The 26,920-nt window shown below is 38.2% G+C and overlaps 1 protein-coding gene across 6 annotated transcripts in view; it reads right to left on the bottom strand.

Moving 5' to 3' along the window:
• SMAD2 (SMAD family member 2) overlaps nucleotides 1-26,920 on the bottom strand; it is a 95,579-nt gene that overhangs the window by 52,216 nt on the left and 16,443 nt on the right. For 5 of the 6 annotated variants that reach the window (XM_017858746.1, XM_017858743.1, XM_017858741.1 and 2 more), the window contains one exon: nucleotides 10,453-10,741. In XM_017858746.1, the coding sequence (XP_017714235.1) occupies nucleotides 10,453-10,688 (236 nt within the window). In that variant the 5' untranslated portion in view covers nucleotides 10,689-10,741. Of the gene's footprint in view, nucleotides 1-10,452; nucleotides 10,742-20,341; nucleotides 20,367-26,920 lie in introns of those variants that run through there. The other variant, XM_017858744.1, reaches the window with a different exon arrangement.

Here is a 26,920-nt window from a genome sequence, read left to right on the forward strand (position 1 = left end):
AAGAAAACTGTAGTTGTAACATTTATTTGAAAATAAAACATCACTGGCTAATTTAATCGGTATCACGATTATATGCAAAAAAAAAAAGGCTTTTGTTAAAATGGCACATATTTCATGCAGACACACGTAACATCCCTTTTTTCTCCCCACATATTCTCTCTGTCCTCAGCAACCACTAAATTTGGAATTCTGTTTTCAAAAGGAGGATACAGACAGCTCATGAAACAAGCTAGACTTAGTGAGCTCCCTCCCGCCACCACTCTAGTCATTGCTCTCCAACAAGCTCTTCTCAAGCTGCTTTTATCCTGTCTGCACAAAATCCCAAAAAGATTTCACCACTTTCCAGTCATGTCCAGATATCTGTATTAACAGCAAACATTTTCGGAAATTAAAAATCCAGCCAGAGCAAAGCCAAAATCTCACTATCTCATTAATTCTTTTCACGCTACCTCTTCCAATACTCTCCAGCTATTATTTTTAAGGCCCCTCCCGGTTCTGAAATAGCAGGAAGAGGGAGTCTGAGAGAAAAGGGGCACAATCTTATGTGGCTGGCTGGACTGTGATCTGCTGTGACAGTAATGTGATGGAGTCCCGTGGAGGCTGGAAGTCTAAATGCGGACTCTCTCACCTACAGCTAGTTCCTGATGCAGGAACTTCTCAGGCTGGCCTGCTTGGATCACTGCGACCCTCCAACCAAGTATGGCCTCTTGATCCTTTCAAGGGAAGCCAACTTCAACTATTATGTCTTACTAAAGTCTACTTAGTCCATGGGGGTAATTCTTCCAGCTCTGACCCATCGAACTCTGACAAAGTGTTGGCCACTCCCATTGTGCCCTTTCTTCATTCTACTGATACAGGGGCAGCTCCGGCCTTTATCTCACTTTCTAGGCTTTTTCAGACAGAAGTCAAGTACCAGTCTATTTATCTGTCAAACCTCAGCAGACACGTCAAACTGAGAAGTTCCTGTCAAGTCCTTCAAACTGGATTAACAAAAGGGAGAAATACCTTAACATATACTACTCTCACCAAAAATCTTTTCACTATGGGGTCCTTTCTCCTGAACTCATCATCTTTATACAGCCTAGAGGTGAGTAACAGGTTTTAACTGTAGCACTGCTTGACTCAGGGTATCTTTTCTGCAAGTCCTGTATGAATGCCATAGCACCTCAATTTTGAATGTAGGTTATTGGTAATCTACTGTTCTCAGATTTGGGGTAAACATCAGATTTGGTAAATACCAGAACAGATCCTATTATAACATTCTGCTACAGTTCCACTTCCAGGTAAAATATAGGCAGGTCACAGCAGTCCAATGTTCTTACTAGAGGGGGAAAAAAAAGGAGGAGAAAAAAAAAAAAAAAACTTGCTCAAAAGACAATGGAGAGCTATCAAACTAATGAGATCCAGATGAACTAAAACTGCAGCAAAGCAGCTTTCTAGGTGAACTGACAAAATGCCTATCACTTCCTCCCCTGGGGTCATGTGCAGATTCTAGGTGCAGGCTGAAGGCTTGGTCTGAGAAAGAACCTCTGAGGAATAAAACAGGAGAACTTTTGACAGTCACATGAGTATTGCCCCTCAAGACACTCATCAGATCTTAAAGCTGAGGCTAAAGAGCTCATACTTTGAAAGTCACCTCATACTTCGAAAAAGTAGAGGTGAATCTCCCAGTGTTTCAGGGGTTAGGTGACAGTCTAACAAGCTTTCAATCAAAATCCCTGGAAAGCTTTGTTTGCAGAAAGGGTATAATCCAGTGGCAGACTAAACCAAATTAAAATGGCAGTCTAGCCCCACCCAGCTCAATTGCTGATTAGATTAAGGTGAGCATCCTCTCTATCTACGTGGTAAAGGTAGGAAAGGTCAAATACTCTGGGGAAAGCATTGTTTGCAAGATCTTTATGGGTGAACTTTACATAATGTACACAATATACGGCATACAATAAATACTGTATGACATGAAAATGCAGGAAAATTTGAGAAAGAAAAGAATGGACAATAACAGAAGCAGACCAACAGACGATCCAGACATTAGAACTGCCACACAGAAGACTTTAAAGTAACTATTATAAATATATTAAGGAAATAGATAAAATGGATGGAGAATTTCAACAGATTTGGGATCTGTAACATCAAAGGAACATACCCTAACTGAAGGATATAATATTTGAAAGTAAGAACTTACATAGGCTTAACAGACTGAATACAGCACAAAAACAGGACCAGTAAACTCAAAAGTAGATCAATAGAAAATATCTAAATTGAAAAAGAAAAGAAAAAAAAAAGGAAATGAAAACAACAGATTGTAAGAGACATTTTGATTTTAGCCCAAGTACAAGAGAAGATTTAAAGCAAGATATCCTAAACTGCTGTTTTACTATTATCTCACCTCTCCACAGTCCATGTATGGGTACTGTCTATCTCAGGCACTTTGGATGGTGATACATTTACTTACATTGCCAGTGGGGACCACACAGGCCTGGAAGGACTCTACCACAAGACAGGAAGGGGAAGGAGTAAACAGTATGGTTTTTCCCCAGAATGTAGTCACATAGAAATGGCCTGGGTATGACATTTTGGGCTGGATGGTAAATACTTAAAAAAAAAAAAAAAAAAAAAAAAANTAAGAGACATTTTGATTTTAGCCCAAGTACAAGAGAAGATTTAAAGCAAGATATCCTAAACTGCTGTTTTACTATTATCTCACCTCTCCACAGTCCATGTATGGGTACTGTCTATCTCAGGCACTTTGGATGGTGATACATTTACTTACATTGCCAGTGGGGACCACACAGGCCTGGAAGGACTCTACCACAAGACAGGAAGGGGAAGGAGTAAACAGTATGGTTTTTCCCCAAAAATGAGTCAAAAAAAAAAGGGCTGGGGTTGAAATTTTGGGGGGGAGGGGAAAAAATTAAAAAAAAAAAAAAAAAAAAAAAAAAAGGGTATCCTTGAATGGTTCCAGATAAGGCTGGAAACGGCCGGGTCCTGTGGCTCACGCTTGTAATCCCAGAACTTTGGGAGGCCAAGGCGGGCAGATCACGAGGTCAGGAGATCAAGACCATCCTGGCTAACATGGTGAAGCTCCGTCTCTACTAAAAATACAAAAAATGAGCCAGGCATGGTGGTGGGTGCCTGTAGTCCCAGCTACTCGGTAGGCTGAGGCAGGAGAATGACATGAACCCGGGAGGCGGAGCTTGCAGTGAGGCGAGATCACACCACTGCACTCCAGCCTGGGCGACAGAGCGAGACTCCGTCTGAAAAAAAAAAAAAAGACTGGAAACAGACCAAGGATGTTGGGAAAACAAAAGATTATTGTAATTTTTAAAATGTCTATTTTAGCGAGGTTGACTCTCTTTCCTGAAGCTAATATGTTAATTTAATAGCACAAGAAAAGTGAGTGTATTGTTCATTGCATCAGGTGTTACATGATAAAATTATAGAAATTGATTAATTTGGGTATAATTCAGTAATTTTTATAAAGGGACAAAGTCTTAGGGCAGGTAGGTATTTTCCCTGGTAAGGTAAGTGATAAAAATGTACCATTTAAGAAGCTATCATATACACAAGGGACTTTGAATACCAGGGTCCTGGAGTAGGAGCCCCCTCAAAATACCTAACTGTAAATGCAGGCACCAGAAAAGGTTCAGGATTTAGCAAAAAGCCTTCCAAAGTGTGTTTCCCATGATACTCGACCTCATTACAAATGCTTTCACATTTATAAACAGTGTATGACAAACTGGATGCTAAGGCTGATAAGAGGTTCCTATTCCCCATAACCTCAAAGTTCTAATTGATATTTATAAAGTTTTGCTGTTCTGACTTTATCCACAAATTTTATACATTTAATAAACTAAATTATACATCACGCAATGTTGCCTGGCAAACACTTTTTCTAAGCAGAGACAATACATTTTAATGTCTACAATTTAATGTGAGTTCTCCTGAAAACCAAAAATGGAAAGAAAACGAAGACCTAGAATATCTGAATATTTCCAATAAATCATATTCCTAGCTATAACGTTTTATAGCTTATGAAGCTCATTTACATTATTTCAATGGACCCAAAAGTCATACTGTGAAAGTACTCAGATAGCACTACCGCCTTTCACAGCTGTGAACAGTAAAAAGTACAGATTCCCCAGGATCTACACTCATCAATACTGAAGAAGCTGACACAAAAACAGGTTATCAAATTCAGAGTTCCCTCCACCATAGTGCTTCATACATATTACGACACAGACACACACACACACGCCTATGTATGAATGAGAAGAAAGAATTATCCTATTACGAAAAAGCACTCGCTTAAAAATGGAAGAATACCACAGATTGGGTTCAAAAAGACTTCTCTTTAGCTATTCCTGGTTACCTAAAGAAGCAAAAGGGTATGAACATGAAGTCAGAAATAAAATATGACAGTTTTTTTAATTAGAATTGCTCTATTCCAAGATAGTCTGCATAAAGTTACCAATTGCTCTGATGTTTAAAAGTCTGTAAGAGGTGGCCGGGCGTGGTGGCTCATGCCTGTAATCCCAGCACTTTGGAAGGCCGAGGCGGGCGGATCATCTGAGGTCAGGAGTTCGAAACCAGCCTGACCAACATGGAGAAACCCTGTCTCTACTAAAAAATACAAAATCAGGCAGGCGTGGTGGTGCATGCCTGTAATCCCAGCTACTCGGGAAGCTGAGGCAGGAGAATTGCTTGAACCTGGGAGGCAGAGGTCACAGTGAACCGAGATTGCGCCATTGCACTCCAGCCTGGGCAATAAGAGAGAAACTCTGTCTCAAAAAAATAAAAGTTTATAAGAGGCAAAACAAAATCCAAATGTTAATGTCAGCATTAAAAAGAAACATCCTGGAAGGATACATGAGGCACTAGTAAATACAATGTTCACTACAGAGGAAAACTGGGTGACAAACGAACTGGGGTGGGAGGGAGACCGATTTTTCCACTGTATAATCACGGTTGATTTTTCAGTTATACACATGCTACTTTATGTTTTAAGCAACTTTTTTTTTTTAAAGGGACAGCCTCTCATTATGTTGCCTGGTAAGGAGTGCAGTGGCTATTAACAGATGTAATCACCACACACTGCAGCCTGGAACTTCTGGGCTCAAGTGACCCTCCTGCCTCAACCTCCCAAGCAGCTGGGGCTACAAGTGCACACCACCACGTCTGGCTAGTAATATACTTTTGAAAGCAAAATAGTCATAAACATACAAATATCAAAAGAGAAAGCTAAAAAAATAGAAATGCCCTTTAACAGAAAAAACTGACTTCAAAGAAAAGAGACAAGAATAGTCTTGTCATAAATAGGCAAGAATCAAATTGCCCAAAAGTCCTATTTAAACATTTAATTGTGCTGACTACAAAAATGATACACTTTTACCTATAAATATTAGGAAAAAAACTACAGGACTTTTCTGGGTCATCCATACTCATTAGTAAAAATTTGGTCAATTAATCTCTAAAAGTTTCATAATTAAGTGTTAACATTTTTAGAAGTATGCTTTATCGAGCTAAGAAAACTCATTTCTAACTTATTAATATGAATAGTGAATTTTATAGAAAGCCCTTTGTAGATCCATGAGGATCATAAAGTGCTTCTTAAACATGATTATGTGGTATCTTATACTAACAGATTTCCTGTAGTTGAGTCATCCTTGAATGTCAACAATAAACATTACCTAGTCATTTTTGTGTGTGTGTGTCTGTGAGACGGAGTTTCGCTCTTGTTGCCCAGGCTGCAGTGCAGTGGCTCAATCTAGGCTCACTGCAACCTGTGCCTCCTGGGTTCAAGCAATTCTCCTGCCTCAGCCTCCCGAGTAGCTGGGATTACAGGCGCACACCACCACATCCTTCTAGTTTTTGTATTTTCAGTAGAGACGGGGTTTTGCCATATTGGCCAGGCTAGTCTTAAACTCCTGACCTCAGGTGATCTGCCTGCCTCGGCCTCCCAAAGTGCTGGGATTACAGGCGTGAGTCACTGTGCCTAGTTATGTTTTTGTGGTTTTGTTTTTAATAAACCACTGAATTCTAAGTTCTGATATTTTATGACTTTTGCATCTATGTTTATAAAACAGTGGTATAAACTTTTCTTTTGCTATCCTTGTTTAATTGTGGTATAAAAAGTGTTCTTTATTAGAGTTAAAGAAACTAAAGGTTAGGACTGGGTTTTTTTCTAATTCATATTAAAAACAATACAGATTCCAACGGACTGGTGGAAAAAAAGAAAACATGATACTGAAATGAACATCAGAAATCTGACAATATTCTGATCATTTCCTTAGGATGAAAGATCAAAAATATGATTACACGGTCAGATTACCACCTTAGGAAAGTCCTTTTAATTTATGCTTATGAAAATAAATTTTGCATTCCTATACATTTATGTATAATCAATATTATAATAGCCATTTTACACCCCATAGTCCTTACTTTTAACTTTACAGAACTCCATCCCTTACTTATAACTTTACAGAATGTTTAACACTTCAAAGTCCCTTACTTTTAACTTTACAGAACTCCATCCCCACTGCCATTTCAATTTTGCTTTATTGTGGATAATAACATATTGAAAGCTTTTTCCTTATGTCTGATACAACGGCCATTCTGACTTCACAACCAAGTGGTCTCCCATTCCTCGTACTCAAAATGCTTGAGATGAAAAGTTTCCTGAAATTTTTTATTATTTAGCTCACTGCAGCTTTTATTGAGGTTAAACTCTACCTATAAATTACTCTGTGTCACCATAGGAAATGGTGGGAAGGAAGCAACAGTGACATATCTATAACTACAGCTTCTAAACTGCCAGAGGCAATAAGAGTAATGAGATGAGGGGAGTGGAAGGTACACAAAGCCAGGACTACGTTTCTGTCCTAATTTTAACCCCACTCTAATATTAAGGGGCTGAGAGTAGAGAGGAGGAACTGTTCAGTAAACATTTCAACAGAAAACATTTGCCATTTCTTAAAATTAAGCAATTTGCTTCCTGTTCTTCATTAGTTGAACTGAGTTTTTTTTTTGGCTTATAAAACTATAAAGGCACTTTATTAACATTTTATTTGAAATTCTGAGTAAACATGCTTACAAATCCATTGCGTATCACATTTTGAATAATTCTGTTTAAGCTAAGGTTTGGATTTATCCATAACAGACCTTTTTCCATGCCGCTTCCCATCTTTTACACTCTACATATAAATGAGTTCCCTGAATTCCAACTAAATTTCTTACATTTAAGAATATTTAGCTGGGCGCGGTGGCTCAAGCCTGTAATCCCAGCACTTTGGGAGGCTGAGACGGGCGGATCACGAGGTCAGGAGATCGAGACCATCCTGGCTAACACGGTGAAACCCCGTCTCTACTAAAATACAAAAAACTAGCCGGGCGAGGTGGCGGGCGCCTGTAGTCCCAGCTACTTGGGAGGCTGAGGCAGGAGAATGGCGTAAACCCGGGAGGCGGAGCTTGCAGTGAGCTGAGATCCGGCCACTGCACTCCAGCCTGGGAGACAGAGCCAGACTCCGTCTCAAAAAAAAAAAAAAAAAAAAAAAAAATTTAGCTGTTAAGAAATGACTAATAATCTGACACAATTTAATTGTTCTACTACTAAAAATAAGCGTTATAAAATATATGGCATCAAGCTACAGTGTATAAAAAGTTAACATTTTTTTGATAGACCACGATCAATAACAAATCTCCATTTTGCAACATCTGAAAAAACCACCAAATTAGGCAAATTTCTACGCTTCAAGGAAACTTTAATAGTGAAAAACAAGATAATGGAGAACTATCACTTCAACTTCATTAATTAGGTGAAAGGGCAGAAAAAAATGTTTTTAATGATGAAGCAGCTCTAGAATATAAGCTCTCAGAGATCTCTATCTCCAAAAGAAGCTGTAAAAAGAATAGGAAATAAGGAAAAGAGCTATGACTAAGGTTACCTCCTCCACAGGTTAAATACCAGCAATGGCCAATTTTAGTACTGTTGTACCTCCCTAAAAGATTAGACTCTCTCGGGCTCTGCTCTGTGGATAACCTCGCTGCAATGGCAACTTGAGCCTTACTGAAGTTGTGCAAAACCATGGCTCGATCTCTGCCTGTATCACAGCTCCCTTCGATCAAGTGATACCAGTCTCCTGGCCTCCATTCTTGACAGCCTCATAAGGAGTTTTCTCACTGCAACCCACGCTGCACTTCAAATTAATCTGACTTCTGAGCCTTCAGACCCTAAGGCACTTCATGGCCCCAATCTCACCAGTCACCCTCAGGTTAAGTGTGAACTCTGGCACAGCATGCAGTGACTCCTTACTACCTACACACACTCTGGCCATTTGCCATCCCTTACTTTAAACTCTAAGGACACCCAACTTATTTGGAACACTTCACCAATCCTCCCCAACCTGCCAATCTCCACACCACCACACTACATGTGATGAAACAGGCTTCTCCTAATTCCTCCTTTACCCTGCTCAACTCAAAACCACCAGTATTCCTCCAGAAGGAAACTTTCCACAAGCCTCCTCTGGACATAGCCCAAAGCATACTTCTTTTATAACATCTACCAAGCCTTATGAAACCATCTTTTTCTTTTCTAAGTTTATCTCCCTTACTAGAAAGTAGTTTAAAAGCAAACACTGTATCTTAACTCCAGTGAGGAGGAGCACACCAGGCATGTAGTGGGCATATGATAAATGGTTACCTAACTGAAATCCCACACACTACACAATGAAGAATGAAATACAGCTTGACTTCTCAGCCCATTCACCAGGAAGTCTCAGTTCCACTTCTAAAACCCAGGCCAAATATGTTTACTTCGTGTGCTAGCACGGCCGCCACGCCAGTCCAGTCTCTATCATCTTGCATTTAGATTCCTCACAGTCTCCTCATTTTCCTGCTTCCATCTACCCTACTACACACATACCACTCTTCAGCAGCCAGAAAAATCTTTGTAAAAATGTGTAAGATCCTCTTTAAAATCCATCAGAATAAATTTATTTGCATCCTGTTATATTTAGACTAACATTCAAACTCTCACCACACCCTAGGATGTCTGCCATAAGCTTTGGGCAAGTCTTGTCCTCCATCTACACTGGGCTCCTTTTAAATATTCTAATACAAGCAGCTCACCTCAGTGTCTTCACCCTGGCTCTTCCCTCTGCCTAGAAGACTCTTCCCTCAGTTGGCTGCTGCTTCTCGAAGCTCTGCGCAAGCATCACAATCCAAACCAAAGGAGCTTTTTAATTCTTCATTCTATCATATCACTGCATTTGGTTGTCTTCTTTGCACTCATTACCATATCAAATTATAATTAATTTGTTTACTTGTTTATTGTGTATTTCTATCCCTTAGGAAGGCAGGAGTTTTGTGTTTTGTTAGTCACTGTATCCCCCATATGTCTAGAAACAGTGCCTCTACACAGCAAACACTCAATAAGCATTTGTAAAACAAATGAACAAACCAAAAAAAGCAACCTTTAAGATATACATAAAACAAGTAAGGGAAAGAAATGGATGGTCTACCAAACAAGGCAAGAAACATTCTGCTGTTAGTATTTGTAACTAGACAGGCTGCACTGGTGTTATTGGGATCTGTTATCTACAAGCATCAAAAGTGGACTTCTCAAAGTTCAAAGTCAAAGAGAATGGTTTCACATGCTATATGCTAGCCCACGTTATGACACTGCAAACAATCAGTTTAGAGAATTCTAACATTTCTTAACACTCCCCCCAAAACCTGTAATGTACACAAGTAGTAAAACATATTTTAAAACATGTGCCACTTTATTAAAAAGCAATACTTATGACAGTGGTACTTATCTGTAAATGATGAAATTTATCCTCAGAAAACTTCAGACTTTTAAAGTAACAGGTCCTCCTAACCTAAGAGGCAGGTCTTTAAGACAGGTTCTGACTAATGCCTACCACATTTAAGAAGCCACCTAACACACTATTCTTTCTTGGAAGTAATGCTGCAACGCAAAGAAAAACGATATAAAATTCTAACACACTATTCTTTCTTGGAAGTAATGCTGCAACGCAAAGAAAACCATATAAAATTCATTAAAAGTAAGCAGCCTCTTTTCACCTCTGACTGATGAAAGTTTTGACCAACGGAGGAGAAAACTGTAGGCTGCTACTATGTTAGTGATAGAAAAAGCTTCAATTCTTTATTCAAGTATCATTCAATCACAGAAATAAGGAAAACATACAAATTTAGGCAATGAAGATAATAAATCTCAGTATCTTATTTAGCTTGATTAAACCTTCTCACTATTCAAGAAAATAATTTATAAAACAAACAAGTCAGCTAGTAAAAACAATTTATACAAGGTTAAAAACAGTCGTATTTTAATCATCACTTTTTACAGGCAACTTGAAAGGAACACAAATTCAGTAACTTTCCTTCAGATTTCTTGACACAATTTGATCAAACTTGGGATCTAACAAAACTTACCTTGGTATGGTAACACATTTAGTATTACAGTTTTGCGTGGTGATGGCTTTCTCAAGCTCATCTAATCGTCCTGTTTTCTTAAGCTTCTTCACCAGACTTTTCACTGCTTTCTCACACCACTTTTCTTCTTGCCCATTCTGCTCTCCTCCGCCTGCTCCTCCAGACCCACCAGCTGACTTCTTCCATCCCAGCAGTCTCTTCACAACTGGCGGAGTGAATGGCAAGATGGACGACATGTTCTTACCAAAGGCAGCAAGCCACGCTAGGAAACCAGCCTCTTGTATCAAACCTAGCAAAGATATTGAAAGGATAATGTAGAGACTAACTTGAACATCAAACATCAAGTAATAATTTCAACTTATCATAGAAAGCAAACTGCAAAACAAGACAGAAATTCAAATTATGACTTTCCCAACAGACTTCTCCACCCATGAAAATGTTATCTTTATGAATTTAAATGAATTATGGAAACAAACTCTTCTAAAAGCAAGAACGTTATAAGGACGCCTCTTGTGGGAAAATACAGTAATTTTGCAAGTCAAATCAGATACTTCTGATGATTTTTCACTACCAATACTATTTTAAACTCTTAATAGTGTCAATTAAAATATTTTCACAAAAAAAGGTTTTCTCACTTTTAGAACTTCAATCTACTCTCAAAAGACTATACAAAATACATTGAAAATTTGTAAGCCCACTCTCCCCCAGGTTTTAAACTTTTATAACTAACAGCAGGCAAAATCTACAGTTACAAGAAGGGAAAATGCATCAAGTGTGAAGTAATCAAGAATAAAGAAAAAAACATGGCAAACAGAGTCTGTGGAGAAAAGCTATTGTGCGGTTTCACCTGCCCTTGAGAGAAATTTTTTAAGACATACTTTTTTCATTTTCATCTAAATAACAATTTGCATAGTGAGTAAAGTCAGATCATTTCTCTTCCCAATTTAAGGAATTGTACCTTGTCTTTTCTCTTCCACAGGAATCATTTTTATTAAGCTGTTTTGTCTATACAGCATCATTTTACAAATATAAACATGTGTGCACACAGTTATCCACATTCACCACCTTATTCCTGTACAAAAGTAGCATAATAATCCTTGATTTTGTATATCTTGAATTTTTTCTTTTGCTTAATTCTCTGTAGGTCATTTTTGGCCCATCTATTGTGCCTGTATTTACCTGTTTATTCTCAAATGCAATCTATATTATTAATCTGCAGACTACACTTTTGAGCTGGGATGGGCAGAAGAAGAGAAACCCTTTGTAGCAAGGTATTGGCAGTGGGGAATGGAGAAGAAGGGGTAAATTTCTAAGGGCAGAGAGATCAACCAGCAGAGAACTGCAATACACAAAAGGAAAGAATAGATATTAGGGAGATAGAAGGAACAGAGTTGATAAAGAAAAGTTACAAATTACAGGTTCTTGCTTGAAAAACCAGTTGAATGAAAATACAATTGGCCAAAATTTGAAGTATTCGGGGAACATAAGTGTTGTGTTAGTCAAGCTACGTTTGCTGTGACTATGAAATTCCAGGAGGTGCCCAATAAGCAGGTAGAAACAAAGGTCTGAGGCTTAGCACAGAGATCAAATTGGTCACGTGGTAATGAAACGCTGGTATATGGGAGAGCTCAGAAACCGCCAAGTTAAGTGAAAAAAAATTCTAAGAAATACATATAAAGGAGTTACCAAATGGAGGAAAAAACTGGATGACTAGGGAGAAAGGTGTCATGAATGCAAAGGACAATTTATAGCAACACAACATGATAACCCAACTTTTAAGTGCCAACACTAGGATATGAATCAAGCAGCATGATGCCAGAGAACAAGTACTTAATTGTGTCAATATACTGTGTTGCACATAACAATCTGGAGCTAATCTGGAGACCTAAAAAGAGCCATTAAAGGCTGAGCTCTTTATACAATCAACGGAGCTATCTGTGCCTGACAAATTAGTCCATTAGATAGCATTAGAATAACACATTTAGCTCCAACTCCTTTCTCAATCTACAAATCATTTAACTAGTCTTTCAGTCTCCATCTTCTTTCTTTGATGCAAACAGCTTTCTAAAATGCATACTGCATGTCACCCTACTACTAAAAATCCTTCAATATTTGCAAAAAATAACAGTAAAATGACTTAATATCCTTTAAGAACACACAGTGCAATGCTTCAGAGAACAGATTCTGAAGCCAGCTGGCCAAGTTCAAATCCCAAGGATGACATTAGCTTCATGGCAACCTCTATACACCTCAGTTTTCTCAGCTGTAAAACAGAGATAACAGTACCTATCTTAAAGCCAATATAACAACCTCTATAAAAATGTAATATGAGCCACATATGTACTTTAAGTTTTCTAGTGACATTTTTAAAAGTAAAAGGAAACAGGTGACATTTTAATGATGTATTTAACCCAATATATCCAAAATGCCATCGTTTCAACATGCAATCAATATAAAAAAAAATTTCATACTAAGTCTATAAAATCTGTTGAGTACTTTACACTTACAGGACAACTCAACTAGGACTAGCCACATTTCAACTACTCAATAGTGACACAAAGGTATTGCCTACCCATATTGAATGGTCCAGCCCTAACTACTCAAAATTTCTGCCTACTCTCCCTATCCCATATTCTCTATAAACTGTTCATAAACACCTCTATTTAACAACTGTAGGATCTGTAGTAATGTGACATTTTTCATTCCTAATATTTAAATGTATGTTCTCTCTCCCCCTCCCCATCCTCTTTTGATCAGTTTTGCTAAGTGGTCAATTACATTAATCTTTTCAAAGAACCAACTTTTTCTCAGCTTTGTCAATTTTCTCTATGTAGGAATTACTTTCTATTCACTAATTTCTGCTCTTGTCTTCATTATTTCCTTTCTTCCACTGTCTTTAGGTTTAATTTCCTATTCCTTTTCTACCTCCTTAAAAAAGCTTTCTTTTCCAATGCATAGATTTAAGGCTATAAATTTCATCTTAGCATTTCAGCAGCAGCATTCCAGATCATTGTAGTTCATCTTCATTTTCAATCAGTTTAAAATATTTTCTAATAGCTATCATAATTTCTTCTGTGAGCCATATGTTCTTCATAAGCATATTACTTTATTTCCAGGCAGCTGGGAATTTTCTAGTTATTTTTTGTTCTTTTTATTTACTATAATACAAACAACATATTCAATTATTAAAATCAATGATATTTGTTGAGGCTTTGCTTATGGCCCCAGATTATGGTCAATTCTAATACAATTTCCATGTGCAAGGGAAAAGATGGTTAATACCAACATTAATAGTTTCAATGTTCTACATATGACAATTAGATCAAGCCTGCTAATTGTGACGTATGTATGTCCTATATACCTGCATCCACTGTGATGGCATATTTGTCTGTTTCTTTTAGTTCAAAATAAAATTTTTGGTTTATAGATGTCCGGGCTGTTTTACTGGGTATAGATTAAGGATTGTGATAACTCTGGTGGATCAATCTGCTTACACTATAAAATGTAGTTCTCTTTTTCTACTAGTGTTTATTGTATTAAAGTCTCCTTTGCCTGATTAGTACAGCCACACTTACTTCCTTCAGTTGGCATTTGGATGGTATATCCTTTCCCATCATTTTCTCTCAATCTTTCTAGGTACTTATATTTAGGTAATTATTATTTGTCCAGTCTGATAATTTTTGCCATTTACTTGGAATATTTAGCTCATTTCCACGTAATGTAATTGCTAATTTAGTTGTCTGCTTGTTTTATATTTTCTTTCTTGTCTTTTGAATTTATCACATATTCTATATCCAATTTTTGTCTGTATTCATTTGTTATATTCTTTTCTTTTAGTGGTTACCCTAGATACTTCCTTATTCATCCTTCACTTAACACAATTTCATAAATATACTTTTACTACTTCCTCTATAATGGCAGAATCATAGAACACTGCTGAGAAGCAGTTTTGCTGTGAACGAGACTACCTCTGGTTTGTCCCTGTTCCTAGGATGAGACTCTGCTGAGCTTTTATTCAAAAGCTAGTAGATGCTTATCTTCTAGGTACCTAGATCCTATAAGAATTGCTTTGTTTTTAAGAGATTTCTGGTTTAGCTCTCTAGCCTAAGCAGCTTCAGAATTTAGCAAATGTCTACAGGGAAGAAACTGGGTGTGCTGAAAATCATCAGTGTGTATTCACCACTTCCTCAAACGCTTTCAACTCTCACCTATTGTTCTCAAGTCGTTTCCCCTAGAGAATCTTTATCTCAACACCACAGGACTAGAAAATATCCCAATCTCCTTTTCTGAGATTCTGGTTTATCTCTTCCGCCCAGTTGAACTACGGAATTTAGCGAATATATTGAGGGGGTTCTCTGTGTTTAAAGCCTCCTCAGATTTCCACTCTGCCACTCAGGCTGCAACCCAAAGGCCTCCTCTAATCTGGACCCAGGAAAAACAACGATCAGCTGCAGACCTCTCTCAGCTCACTTGTGAAAGGTACTCCCTGAGGTTGCAAAATTTTGCTTTCTTTAATCATTTTTACACCCACTGTCCTCTATCTAAATATATAAATTTTGTAAATTACCTGGCTTTTCTAGTTGTTTTATTAAGAGTCTTGGACTACCAAGAACTACTGCATCCTATCCCCCAAAATTATCTCATTCCATTTTAGTAAGTATTCTACAACTATAAATCTGTGAGTTGAAATAATTTCATGACTTTATTTCACAAGATCACGTACCACTTGAGGACAGAGATGGAGAGTTAAGATTTGAGAAGAATGGGAAAAATTTAGAAACCCTAGCCCTGAGAAAAATCAACCAAAACGAAACAACAGAAAATGTGTCAGGTATATATTATCAGACTATATATTTTAAAAGTACTCCACAGAAGGAATTCCACTTCTGATTAGGATGTAGAAAGTTACAACAGAGCATCACTTTCATTCTAATAATCAAAACTAGCCAGATAAACTACAAAATCATGGTCTCTCTGAACCAGAGAGTTAAGGATACAAAGTAGCCTAAGTAGAACTAAATTCCAAAGTGTTGAGCCTTGAGAGAAGAGAGGCTGCATGGATGGTCTCTTTCCTGGTGGAGTGGCTAATGAGGAATAATCCTGCCATGAATGAAAGTAAGAAGAAACCAGCCTACATGTGCACTGACATGACATATTAAATTGCAAGGATCCCACAGAGCAAGACTGCATCCATCCCAACCACTCATTCCCATAGGTTTCCACTAAGTACTTGCAAAAGTATGTCAAAGGTTGGGGAACATGGCTGGAAAGCTGAGGGAGATCCCTTAAGGAGCTTAAGATCTCCCACAAATGCAAACAATCTACCCTCTCAATGGGGGGTGGTGGGGAGGGACAGGCAAGAAAGGTGAGAAAAAGATGATCCCAAGAGACTCTAGACATTGAGCTGCCAAGGGCTGGGGCAGGACAGAAGAGATGAGAAAAACTTTCACCCAGATACTCAGGACATTGACCTACCAAGGCTGAAATGAGCAGTGAACTTGAAGACAGGGTAGGATTGCTAAAAGAAACCTCTGGAAGGTATTAAGAGCAGAAAGATCTCTCACTGGGCACAAAAGCTGGGAGACAGGAATAGAGAAAGAGGGGGTGGGGGGAGAGAAAGTAAGAATGACCAAGAGATTGATAGCTGAGCTGTAGAGAAATCTCTCATGGTTCAGAAAGCTGATGGCTCAGCTATAAACCAAAACGAGATCCAATTGGACAACACAAGAAATGATGGACCATTTTCTAAAGGTAAATATTATTTACTTCAATCTCCATTGTTTTTATACAAATGTTCAGCATTCATTCAAAAATTACAAGATACAGGAAGTAGCAAACAGTCAAAACATGAATAAAATCAGATAACTATAATAAAAATTCTAAAGAAGCTGATGGAACAGATGGCAACATGAATAATGGAAAAATTTCATCACAGACATCAAAGTTACAAAAGAAGATCGCAGGAAAATGTTAGAAATGAAAAATACAGTATTAGAAATTAAAGATATCATTAGATGGGCTTAACAGAAATAAGCAGTGAACTTGCAGACAGGCCAAATTAAAGTATGCAAATTAAAACACAAAGAGAGAAAAAACAGTGTAGGGAAAAAACTCAGAATATCCAAAACCAAATGTCAGTTGGGTTTAATTGGAGTGCCAGAGGAAGACGAAAGAGAATGGGGAACAAAAAAAATGTATGAAGAGATAATGGTCACAAACTTTTCAAGAGATGACAGATACTAACCCACATATGGAAAGAAAACACATTCATGGTCAACCTGCTGAATATTAAAGATAAAAGTAAGGATGAAAAGCCAGGCTAGGACAACAGTTAAGAATTCCTGGGAGCCCCAGACAGAAAGAGAATTTGCACTCATTCGCAAGCTCTTTTCCAAGGGCCTCAACTGAGTGCTCTTGAAAAAAGGCAGAAAATGGGCGAGAGCTCGTTCCCCTCCACTTGGTGGCATCTCGTATAAAGCAAATGCCTTCAACTATGACGGGAGATGCAGGAAAGTCTACCAAGCCCAAAGGCAAGCAAAGATCCCCTGCCTCAAGGGGAAAAGTAGAGCAAAAGACATGTGCTGTTGAGTTGGGGGATGTGTGGAGCACAACTTACTTGCCCATCTTCCACACACAAACATACCTTTCACTCTGTAACAATAACCACCACATTCTACTGCCAGGGGAAGCGAGGAAACATTGCTACCACCAGTCTCAGACAAAGGTACACAGATGCTGCGGAATGAGAAACAGCTGTCTGATATTTAAAAAGGGACAACAAACTGGCTTGGACCCAAGATCCCGTACTAATACACAGCAAAGGTCTGTTACTACTAGATGCAAAAACCCTTAACAAAATATTAGCAAATCACATCAGGCAACGTAAGAGAAAAGGTCATCATCACCAAGCAGGATTTATCCCAAGGAGAAAACTGGTTTAGCATTCAAAATCAAGCACCTCATTTATAGGACAAAGGAGAAAACACACCTATGATTCTCTCAAATGAGCAAGAAAAAAGGTATTTGAAAATGCTAATTCAACACTCATCTATAATTTAAAACTCCCAGCAACACTAAAAGAACATTCTTCAATCTGAAAAGGACATCTATGAAAAACCTAGAGCTAGCATCATATGTCATGAAGAAACATTAAATCTCTCCCTTACAACTGGGAATAAGACAAGGATATCCACAGTTACCCTTTCTATTCAGTAATGCATTGGATGTTCTAGCCAGGACAACTAGGCAACAAAGAAAAGATAGACTGGAAAGAAATAAATAAAACTGACTTTATTCTACAGTGATATGACTGTCTCCATGGAAAAGTGCATGGAATCTACAAAAACACTGGAACTAGTAAGTAAATTTAGCAAGGTTTCAAGATAAAGGATCAAGAGGCAAATTCAACATACAAAAGCTATTTCTACCTACAAGCAAAAACATTTGGAAAATGAAATTTCAAGAAATATGCTTGAAACAACAGATATTTTCTACATATCTAAAGAAAGATACTCAAGATCTCAACACTAAGAATTACAAAATATTGCTAAGAAAAATGAAAAACGCTGAACAAAGAGAGACCATGTTCATAGACTGGAAGACTCCTATTGCTTAAATGTCCATTCTTTCCAATTTGATATACGGATTCAATGTAATCCCTACCAAAATTCCAGCAGAGTTAAGAAAGTCATACGATATAAAATTCATATGGAAACAAAAAAAAAAAGAAAAAACTAGAATAACCAAACCATTCTTGAAAAACAAAATTGGAGGCCTTATACCACCTTATTTCAAGGTTTACTAAAAAGACTTAGTAATCAAGAGTATAGAGTAGGCATAAGAAAAAAAGCTCAGTGGAACAGAACAAGGCTAGAAATAGACCCACACATATACAGTCAACTCATTTTCCAGTAAAGCACAAGGTCAATATAGTTTGCAACAACTTTTCAACAACATGGAAAATAATAAGCCTCAACCACAAGTGCATACCATCTTCAGTGGGAAAGCAGAATCTTAAGCTCTTAGAGGAAAACACAATACATTCATGACCTTAAAACATAAAAAGCATTAACCATAAAAGAAATACAGGTTGAGCCAGGCATGGTGGCTCACACCTGTAATCCCAGCACTTTGGGAGGCCAAAATAGGTGGACTGCTTGAGCTCAAGAGTTCAAGACCAGCCTGGGCAGCATGGCAAGATCCCATCTCTACTAAAAAACAAAAAAATAGCTGGGCATGGTGCGTGCCTGTGCTCCCAGTTACTCAGGAGGCTGAGGTGGGAGGATCATTTGAGCACAGGGACATGGAGGCTGCAGTGAGCCAAGATCATTCCACTGCACTCCAGGCTAAGGCAGAGCAAGATCCTGTCTCAAGAAAAAGAAACAAAGAAAAAAAAAAAGAAAGAAAAAGAAATACAGGCCAAGCATCCCAAATCTGAAAACTAAAATCTAAAATGCTCCAAAATTTGAAACTTCTTGAGTACCAACATGACACCCAAAAAACAATGGTCATTGTAGTATACAACTATAATGCAAATATTCTAAAAATTGGAAAATACCTGAACCACTTCTAGTCCCAAGCATTTTGGATAAGGGATACTGTGTATATAACATAAACCATCAAAATTTAAAATCACAGAAAAGATAACCTCAGCTTTTTTGTTAAACAGAAAAAGAACAAATTACAGACATCTCATAAAAGAGGATACACAAGCACATTAAGAGGTATTTAGTATCACCAATCATCAAGAAAACGCAAATTAAAACCATAATGCAATACCATTTCACACTATCTAGAATGGTTTAAAAATTTTCTGACACTACTAAATGTTGGTGAGGATGTGGAGTGTATTAGTATACTATCGCTGCTGTAACAATCACAATCACAGCACAAATTTAGCAAAATCAGTTTCAATGAAGTCACAGTGTTGGCAGGACTGATCCTCCTGGAGTGTCTGAGGAGAAGTTTGTCCTTGCCTTTTTCAGCTTCCAGTGGTTACCTGTAGTCCTTAGCTTGTGCTCCCTTCCCCACCTTCAGAGCACATCACTCCAATCTCTGCTTACATTGTCACACTGCCTTCTCTTCTGCATTCAAATCTCCGTCTATGGCCTTCTAATAAGAGCTCTTGGCATTCCATATAAAGCCCACCCAGATAATCCAGGATAATCTCCCCATCTCAAAATCCTTAACTTAATCACATCTGTAAAGTCTCTTTTGTCATATAAAACAACATTCACAGGTTCTTGGGATTAGAACCTGAATATCTTTGGAGACCATGATTCAGCCTACCACATCAAGCAACTAAAACATTCATATACCAACGAAATGGAAGTATAAAATGGTACAGCACACTTGGAAAACCGTCAAGTTCCAAAAAGTTAAACATAGATCTACCCTGTATCACACATTCAGGAAAAATAAATACATATGTCCACAAAAAGAAACCTGTACAAGAATGTTCATAGTAGCCATGTTAATAATAGCCCAAAACTAAAAACAGTCAAAATACCAAAAGAAAACAAAAAATTATAGTGTACTCATAAAAAGGAATACTGCTCAGAACAAATATGAATGAGTTTACACACCCCACAACATGGATCAGTCTCAAAAACATGCTGGGCAAAAGACAAAAAAATATAGACTGATTTCATCCATGGCTTCCTACAACAGGCAAAACTAATCTAATGACAAGTCAAAATGATCGTCTCATAGGCATTGAGGAAGAGAAGTGGAAATGTTTGGACAGAAGCACAAAGTACCTTTCTAGGGTGATAGAAGTGTTCTCTATCTTTGTTTTATTCCCTCGCTCCTGTAAATCCACTGAATTCCTGAATGTTTTCTATCTTGTTTGAGAGGTAATCACACGTGAGTACAAATTACCAAAACTTACAGAACTGGCCAGGCCCAGTGGCTCACACCTATAATCCCAGCACTTTGGGAGGCTGAGGCGGACAGATCGCTTGAGTTCTGGAGTTCAAGACCAGCCTGGGCAACATGGCGAAACCCTTTCTCTACAAAAAATACAGAAAAAAATTAGCCATGTGCATGTCTATAGTCCTAGCTACTTGAAAGGATCACTTGAGCCCAGGAGGCAGAGGTTGCACTGAGCCGAGATCATCCCACTGCACTCCAGCAGCCTGGGCGACAGTGAGACTCTATCTCAAAACACTCACAGAACTGAACATTTAAAGTTTGTGCATTTTAGCAATGTAAATTACAATTCAAAAAAATTAAAAGGTGCTGGACAAACATATTAAGAAGTTCCTAAATAAACAGACTTCTTTACTGAAGAACTTCTCAAAAGCTTCAACATGTCAACGCACATTGTAAATTTCAGAAGACAGGAGGTTGCAAGTGACCAAAGATGTAAGCTTAGAAGGGTCTATGCAGAAGTGTACATGCAGATAGCCTCTGCAAGTACATGTAGGCAAATGTTCGTGGATGGAAGGTGGAAGGGGTATTGTTTTGAGGACAAAAATTGAGAGCCCAAATGACAGCCATCACAAACTTACATGAGGCACTGACAAAATGGTTGTTCTAACAGCTATACAATTGACCCCTGGATAACATGAGTTTAAACTGTATAGGTCCACTTATACACAGATTTTATTCAAGAAACATTGCAAAATATCTTGGAGATCTGAGATAATCTGAAAAAAAAAACTCAGAAAAACCAGGTAGCCTAGAAACACTGAAGAAAACGAAGAAAACGTATGTTATAAATGCATAAAAGACATGTAGATACTAGCCTATCATTTACCACCATGAAATACAAAAATCTACTATAAAAAGTTAAAATTGATCAAAACTTACACAAACACAGACCATACATGGAGCCATTTACAGTCAAGAGAAATGTAAACATTCAGATGAAGTATTAAATCGTAACTACATAAGATTAACGGTAGTACATACTGCACTACTGTAATAATTTCATGGCCACCTCCTGTTGCTATCACGGTGAGCAGAAGTATTGCGGGTATCCACTGAGTGGGGCTAATCATCTCTGCATGAGCAGTTCTTCTCTCCAGTAAATTGAGTATCACAGTAAAAAGTGATCTCTCACATATCTCATGTAATTTTCACCATGTGTAGTGCAAGACCATAAGCCTTGACTAACACCACGAGATCCATATGATGTATCACTAGTGATGCTGAAAGTGCTCCCAAGAAGCAGAGAAAAATCATGACATTACAAGAAAAACTCCAATTGCTTGGTATGTACCGCAGACTGAGGTCTGCAGCTGCAGTTGCCCGCCATTTCGATAAATGAATCCAGTGTAAGAACTACTGTTTAAAAAAAAAAAGAAATTTGTGAAGCTGTCACTGCAGCTACGCCAGCAGGTGTGAAGACCTTGCACCTTCTGTGAAACAACTTTTTATCTCATATTGAAAATTCAGGTTTTATGTGGGTATAGGATTGCTATAAAGAAAGGCGTACCTATAGACTATCATATGGTTTGAGAAAAAGTGCAGTCATTATATGACAACTTAAAGCAAAATTAAGGTGAAGGATCTAAAGCTGGAAAATTTAATGAAAGCAAAAGATGTCTGAGAATTTAGAAAGAGGTGTGGCTTAAGAAATGTCAAGATAACAGGAAAGGAGCTTCTGCCAACCAAAGTAGATGAGTTCCCAGGTGCCATTAAGAAAATCATTGAGGAGAAAGGGTGTCTGCCTGAACAGGATTTTAATGCAGACGCAAGTGCTCTACTCTAGGGGGAAAAACTGCCACAAAGGACATTTATTAGCAAAAAGAGAAGCAAGTACCAGGATTTGAGGTAGGAAAGGACAGGCTAACTCTACTGTTTTGTGCAAATACAGTCAGGTTTATGATTAGGACTGCCCTTCTCTATAAGGCTGCTGACCTCCAATCCTTAAAGGGAAAAGATAAATACCAGCGCCACAACAAAAAGGCCAGGGCAGCCAGAACCCATTTTCTGGATTTGTTCCACCAATGCTTTGTCCCTGAAGTCAAGTACCCTGCCAGTAAAGGACTGCCTTCTAAAGTTCTTTTGACATTGGACAATGCCCCTGGTAACCCATAACCCCATGATTCCAACACCAAATGTGTCAAAGTTATCTACTTGTCCCAGAGGGCATTAATAACATCTCTAAATCAGCCTCTAGATCAGGGAGTCGTAAGGACCTTTAAGGCTTATTACACACAGTACTCCATGGAAAAGACTGTCAATGCTACGAAAAAGAACTCTGATAGAGTGTCACCAAAGTGTGGAAGGATTACGCCATTGAAGATGCCATTGCTGTAATAGAAAAAAGCCACGGAAGTCATCAAGTCCAAAATGATACATTCCTACTGGAGAAAACAGTGTACAGATATGCCTGACTTCACAGGATTTACACCAGAGCCTATCGAGGAAATCATAAGAGACTGTGGATATGCCAACAAAAAAAAAAAAAAAAAAGGTGGGGGGGGAGGAGTGAAGGGCTTCAAGATACGGATCTTTTTAGAGAAATTCAAGGGCTAACAGACTCCACATCAGAGGAATTAACAGAAGACAACATAATGGAGACCAGTGCTTCTAAATCAGCTCCAGAGGATGAGGGAGAAGATGCAGAAGCAGTGCCAGAAAACAAAAGACATAGGACAATCTAGCTATATATACATATATATATATATGGTTCCAGTTATTCAAGGCTGCTTTTGACTTATAACACAGATTCTTCTATGCCATGGGCACTGAAACTAAAGCAAAAGGTGTAAGGAGGATTGGTACCACACAGAAACATTTTCAGAGAAATTAAAATGCAAAAAAGTCAAGCAAAAATTATTTTCATAAAGTTACACTGAATGTGCCTGACTCCCAGTCTGCCTCTTCCACCTGTGAGACAGCATGACCAACTACTCCTCAGCCTACTCAGAATGAAGACAATGAGGATGAAGACCTTCATGATGATCCACTTCCACTAAGTGAATAGTATATGTATTTTCTCTTCCTTATGATTTTCTTAGTTTCTTTTCTCTAGCTTAAAGAATACAGTTTATCATGCATGTGACATACAAAATGTGGGTTAATCAACTGTTTATGTATTGGTAAGGCTTCCAGTCAACAGTAGGTAATAAGTTTTAAGAGAGTCAAAAGTTATATACAGATTCTTCACTGTGCAGGACAGCATCCCAACCACCACATTGTTCAAGGGTCAACTGTATATTTACTAAAAAAGAAACTAAGTAAAAGCTCAAAAAAGAACTTTAAATGATCAAAAGAATGTTCTCAAAAAAGTCCTCAAACTGAAGATATTCAGTCCTTGGTATAATTTGTTAGAAAATATAATGGCCCTAACTGCTGGATGTGGTGACTCACGCCTGTAATCCCACCACTTTGGGAGGCCAAGGCGGGGGTTGAAGCCGGTGGATCATGAGGTCAAGAGTTCAAAACCAGCCTGACCAACATGGTGAAACCCCGTCTCTACTAAAAACACAAAAATTAGCTGGGCAAGGTGGCAAGTGCCCATACTCCCAACTACTCAGGAGGCTGAGGCAGGAGAACCCGGGAGGCAGAGGTTGCAGTGAGCCAAGACCACACCGCTGCACTCCAGCCTGGACAATAGAGCGAGACTCCATCTGAGAAGAGAAGAGAAGAGAAGAGAAGAGAAGAGAAGAGAAGAGAAGAGAAGAGAAGAGAAGGGAAGAGAAAAGAATGGCCATAACCTAATATAATCATACTCACGCCACTCAAAACAGAAAAAAAATTAATGCGTCCTCAAGCTCAATTCAGGAGACTGGTCCCAAGGCCTCCCTCCAGGAAGAGGCAACATAGCATGCCAAATTTCATAAATTTGGCCATGTCAATCCTTTTTAGGGATGTATGGAATGCCACATAACAATACTGCATCAGCAACCCTGGAGTCCAACTAGGGTTCAAACACTAAAAATTTGAAAGGAGTCAATAATAGGATTATGTAACTTTCTTTAGCAATATAGTAGAAATGGTGGGAAAGTGAGGTTTGCGCATAACTAGGGAATTGTAATGCAAATAAAAGAGCAACAGTGAACTTAACAGTAGCCCGGTTAAACTGTAATACGACACACAAATAAGCACTGTAGTATGTAACTTGATAAAATAAAGCAAATACACAAAAATCCATCAAACACACGTAATAATCTACCAACTAAAAACCTGGGACTATTGGGCAGCAAAAAGCGTACCTGGCTACCTTTGGCCCCTGTTGGAATCCTACTCTGTGCCACAAAATATGCTCTAGAGGAGCCAACTACAGACACCGTAGTATGCAGCACAGTCTTATCCTAGCATGGAGAACAGGATTAATTCAACCTTTGGAAAGGAAAGGTGTCACTAAAGTTGACACCAGAGCACAGTATTGAGAGAGAGAGTACACCAGGTGGGAAGTTCAGCATGTTTTCTAAAGACAGGAAATGTTCTAGGAGAGATGAAAAATTTAGGTTATCACTAAAATATGGTGCACAGGAAGCACTGTGGTAGAAGATGAGGGGAAAATAAGACCAGTGCAGATTAAAAAGCTGAAGACAGAAATTACTGCTAATGATAGGAGTATTACTTCACTTATTTCAGTGACAATTTGCATTTTGCTGATCTACTGGATGTGCAGTTTAGGGAAAAGGATTGAAACACAACTAATGTGACCAACTACCTAATGTAGCATGTAGTGGTACATTCATCACTATTTGGAATGAGGAAAGAGAAACAACCCTGAAGGCTAAAGGGTCAGTTTTATACATGCCTTTATGTAAGTAACTATGTTCATCACATGGCCAGGAGACAGCATAAAATACAGTAGACTCGGGAAATAGCAATCAATGTATAAGTAAGGGTGTGTGCTGGGGCTAGCTGAGACAACTGGTGTCTTGAAGAAAAGCAGAGCGGCCAGTCTCTAGGCTTGGTTTCTGAGGACTGTCCAGACCTGTTCCAACTCCACAATTATATCCTCAGAACAAAACCTCCTTTTGAGTTAACATGAGTAATATCTCTGTTCCTTGCGAAAACTGATAGAAAAGCAAAATTTAAGAAGAATCTCTCCAGAAGTATCTATATCTTTTGTTCAATTACTCCATTCATAAGAATTTAGCTTAAAAAATGAATAAAAAATGAAGCTTCTGTATAAACAGCAAAAACAAAAGTGATTTCCAGCATTAGGAGGAATGAGAGTAAATCGTTTCAGTAACACCTTCTTTTGAAACGGAGTTTCACTCTTGTTACCCAGGCTGGAGTGCAAGGGCGTGACCTGACTCACTGCAACCTCCGCCTCCCGGGTTCAAGCAATTCTCCTGCCTCAACCTCTGGAGTAGCTGGGATTACAGGCAGGTGCCAACACGCCAGTCTAATTTTTTGTATTTTTAGTAGAGACGGGGTTTCACCACATTGGCCAGGCTGGTCTCGGACTCCAGACCTCTCAGATGATCCATCTGCCTCGGCCTCCCAAAGCGCAGTGACTACAGGCATGAGCCATCGCGCCCAGCTTCTGTTACACTTTTGTCAGGAGAAATGTTTCTTATGAGTTAAGCTGTATTCCTAAAAGTTTTCTGTAAAATCTTTACAGTATTTTTTCTTCACTGAAATGAAACTACCTTAAGTTAAGCCTATTCTGGGTCATCTGAATGGCCACATGACCTGGTATTGCCACATGATTTCAGTGTCCCATGTCTTCCAAGAGGAGTTAAAACCATTTTGGAACTAAGTCAACACTTAAAGTTACCAGCCTTACCTTTGCATGTCTCAGTAACCACAGCTGGCTGACATCTGTCTAATATCTCTGGAAAATTTTAAAATTATATAATAAAATAACATTTGTTGTTAAGTAATGCTGATAATACATCTCAGTTAAGCTTTTATTTTAGAAACTGAAGTATTTTAGCCAATATTTTGAAGTGTAAATAGACTGAATGTAGGTTGACAAGGAACAGATAACGATGTGTTCCAGGTTAAAAACAAATGAAACACAAAAAAGAAAACTAGACTTATGATCAAGTTGCCATCAAAATATGAATGAGTCATTTACAGAATATACAGATTTCCTTCAATGGTGTGGCAGCAAATTCTCTACTGAAATAAATGTTCAACATCTGCAGAATTGAAATCTAAGTTCAGACACTAATTCTAATTCCAGCAATAAGTGATACTTACATAATGCAGATTTCAAAAGAACACAAAGACTTTATCTTTACAGTTGAATAAGTCAGCTTACCAAATGATATCTCAGTAAAATTAGGATTCTAAGATTACTCACCGAAAAGTTTCAATAAGGTAAGAGTTCTAATTATCCTGAACTTGTAGTAAAGCCTTCAAGTTATTAACTCTATACTCTAGGTTGACAAATAGCATTCTCTGCACATTTAATTAAACAGTATATATTCTTTGCAGAGTCCTCAACTACGTGGTCCTTTTCTTACTGTTTTTATTCTGACATAACTCTATCACTGAGCATGTATTACAAAAAAATCTCCAAATCCTTAGAATGACTTTTCATTTT

Source organism: Rhinopithecus bieti, unplaced genomic scaffold (genome assembly GCF_001698545.2).
Source record: "Rhinopithecus bieti isolate Rb0 unplaced genomic scaffold, ASM169854v2 scaffold_48776, whole genome shotgun sequence".
NCBI lineage: Eukaryota > Metazoa > Chordata > Mammalia > Primates > Cercopithecidae > Rhinopithecus > Rhinopithecus bieti.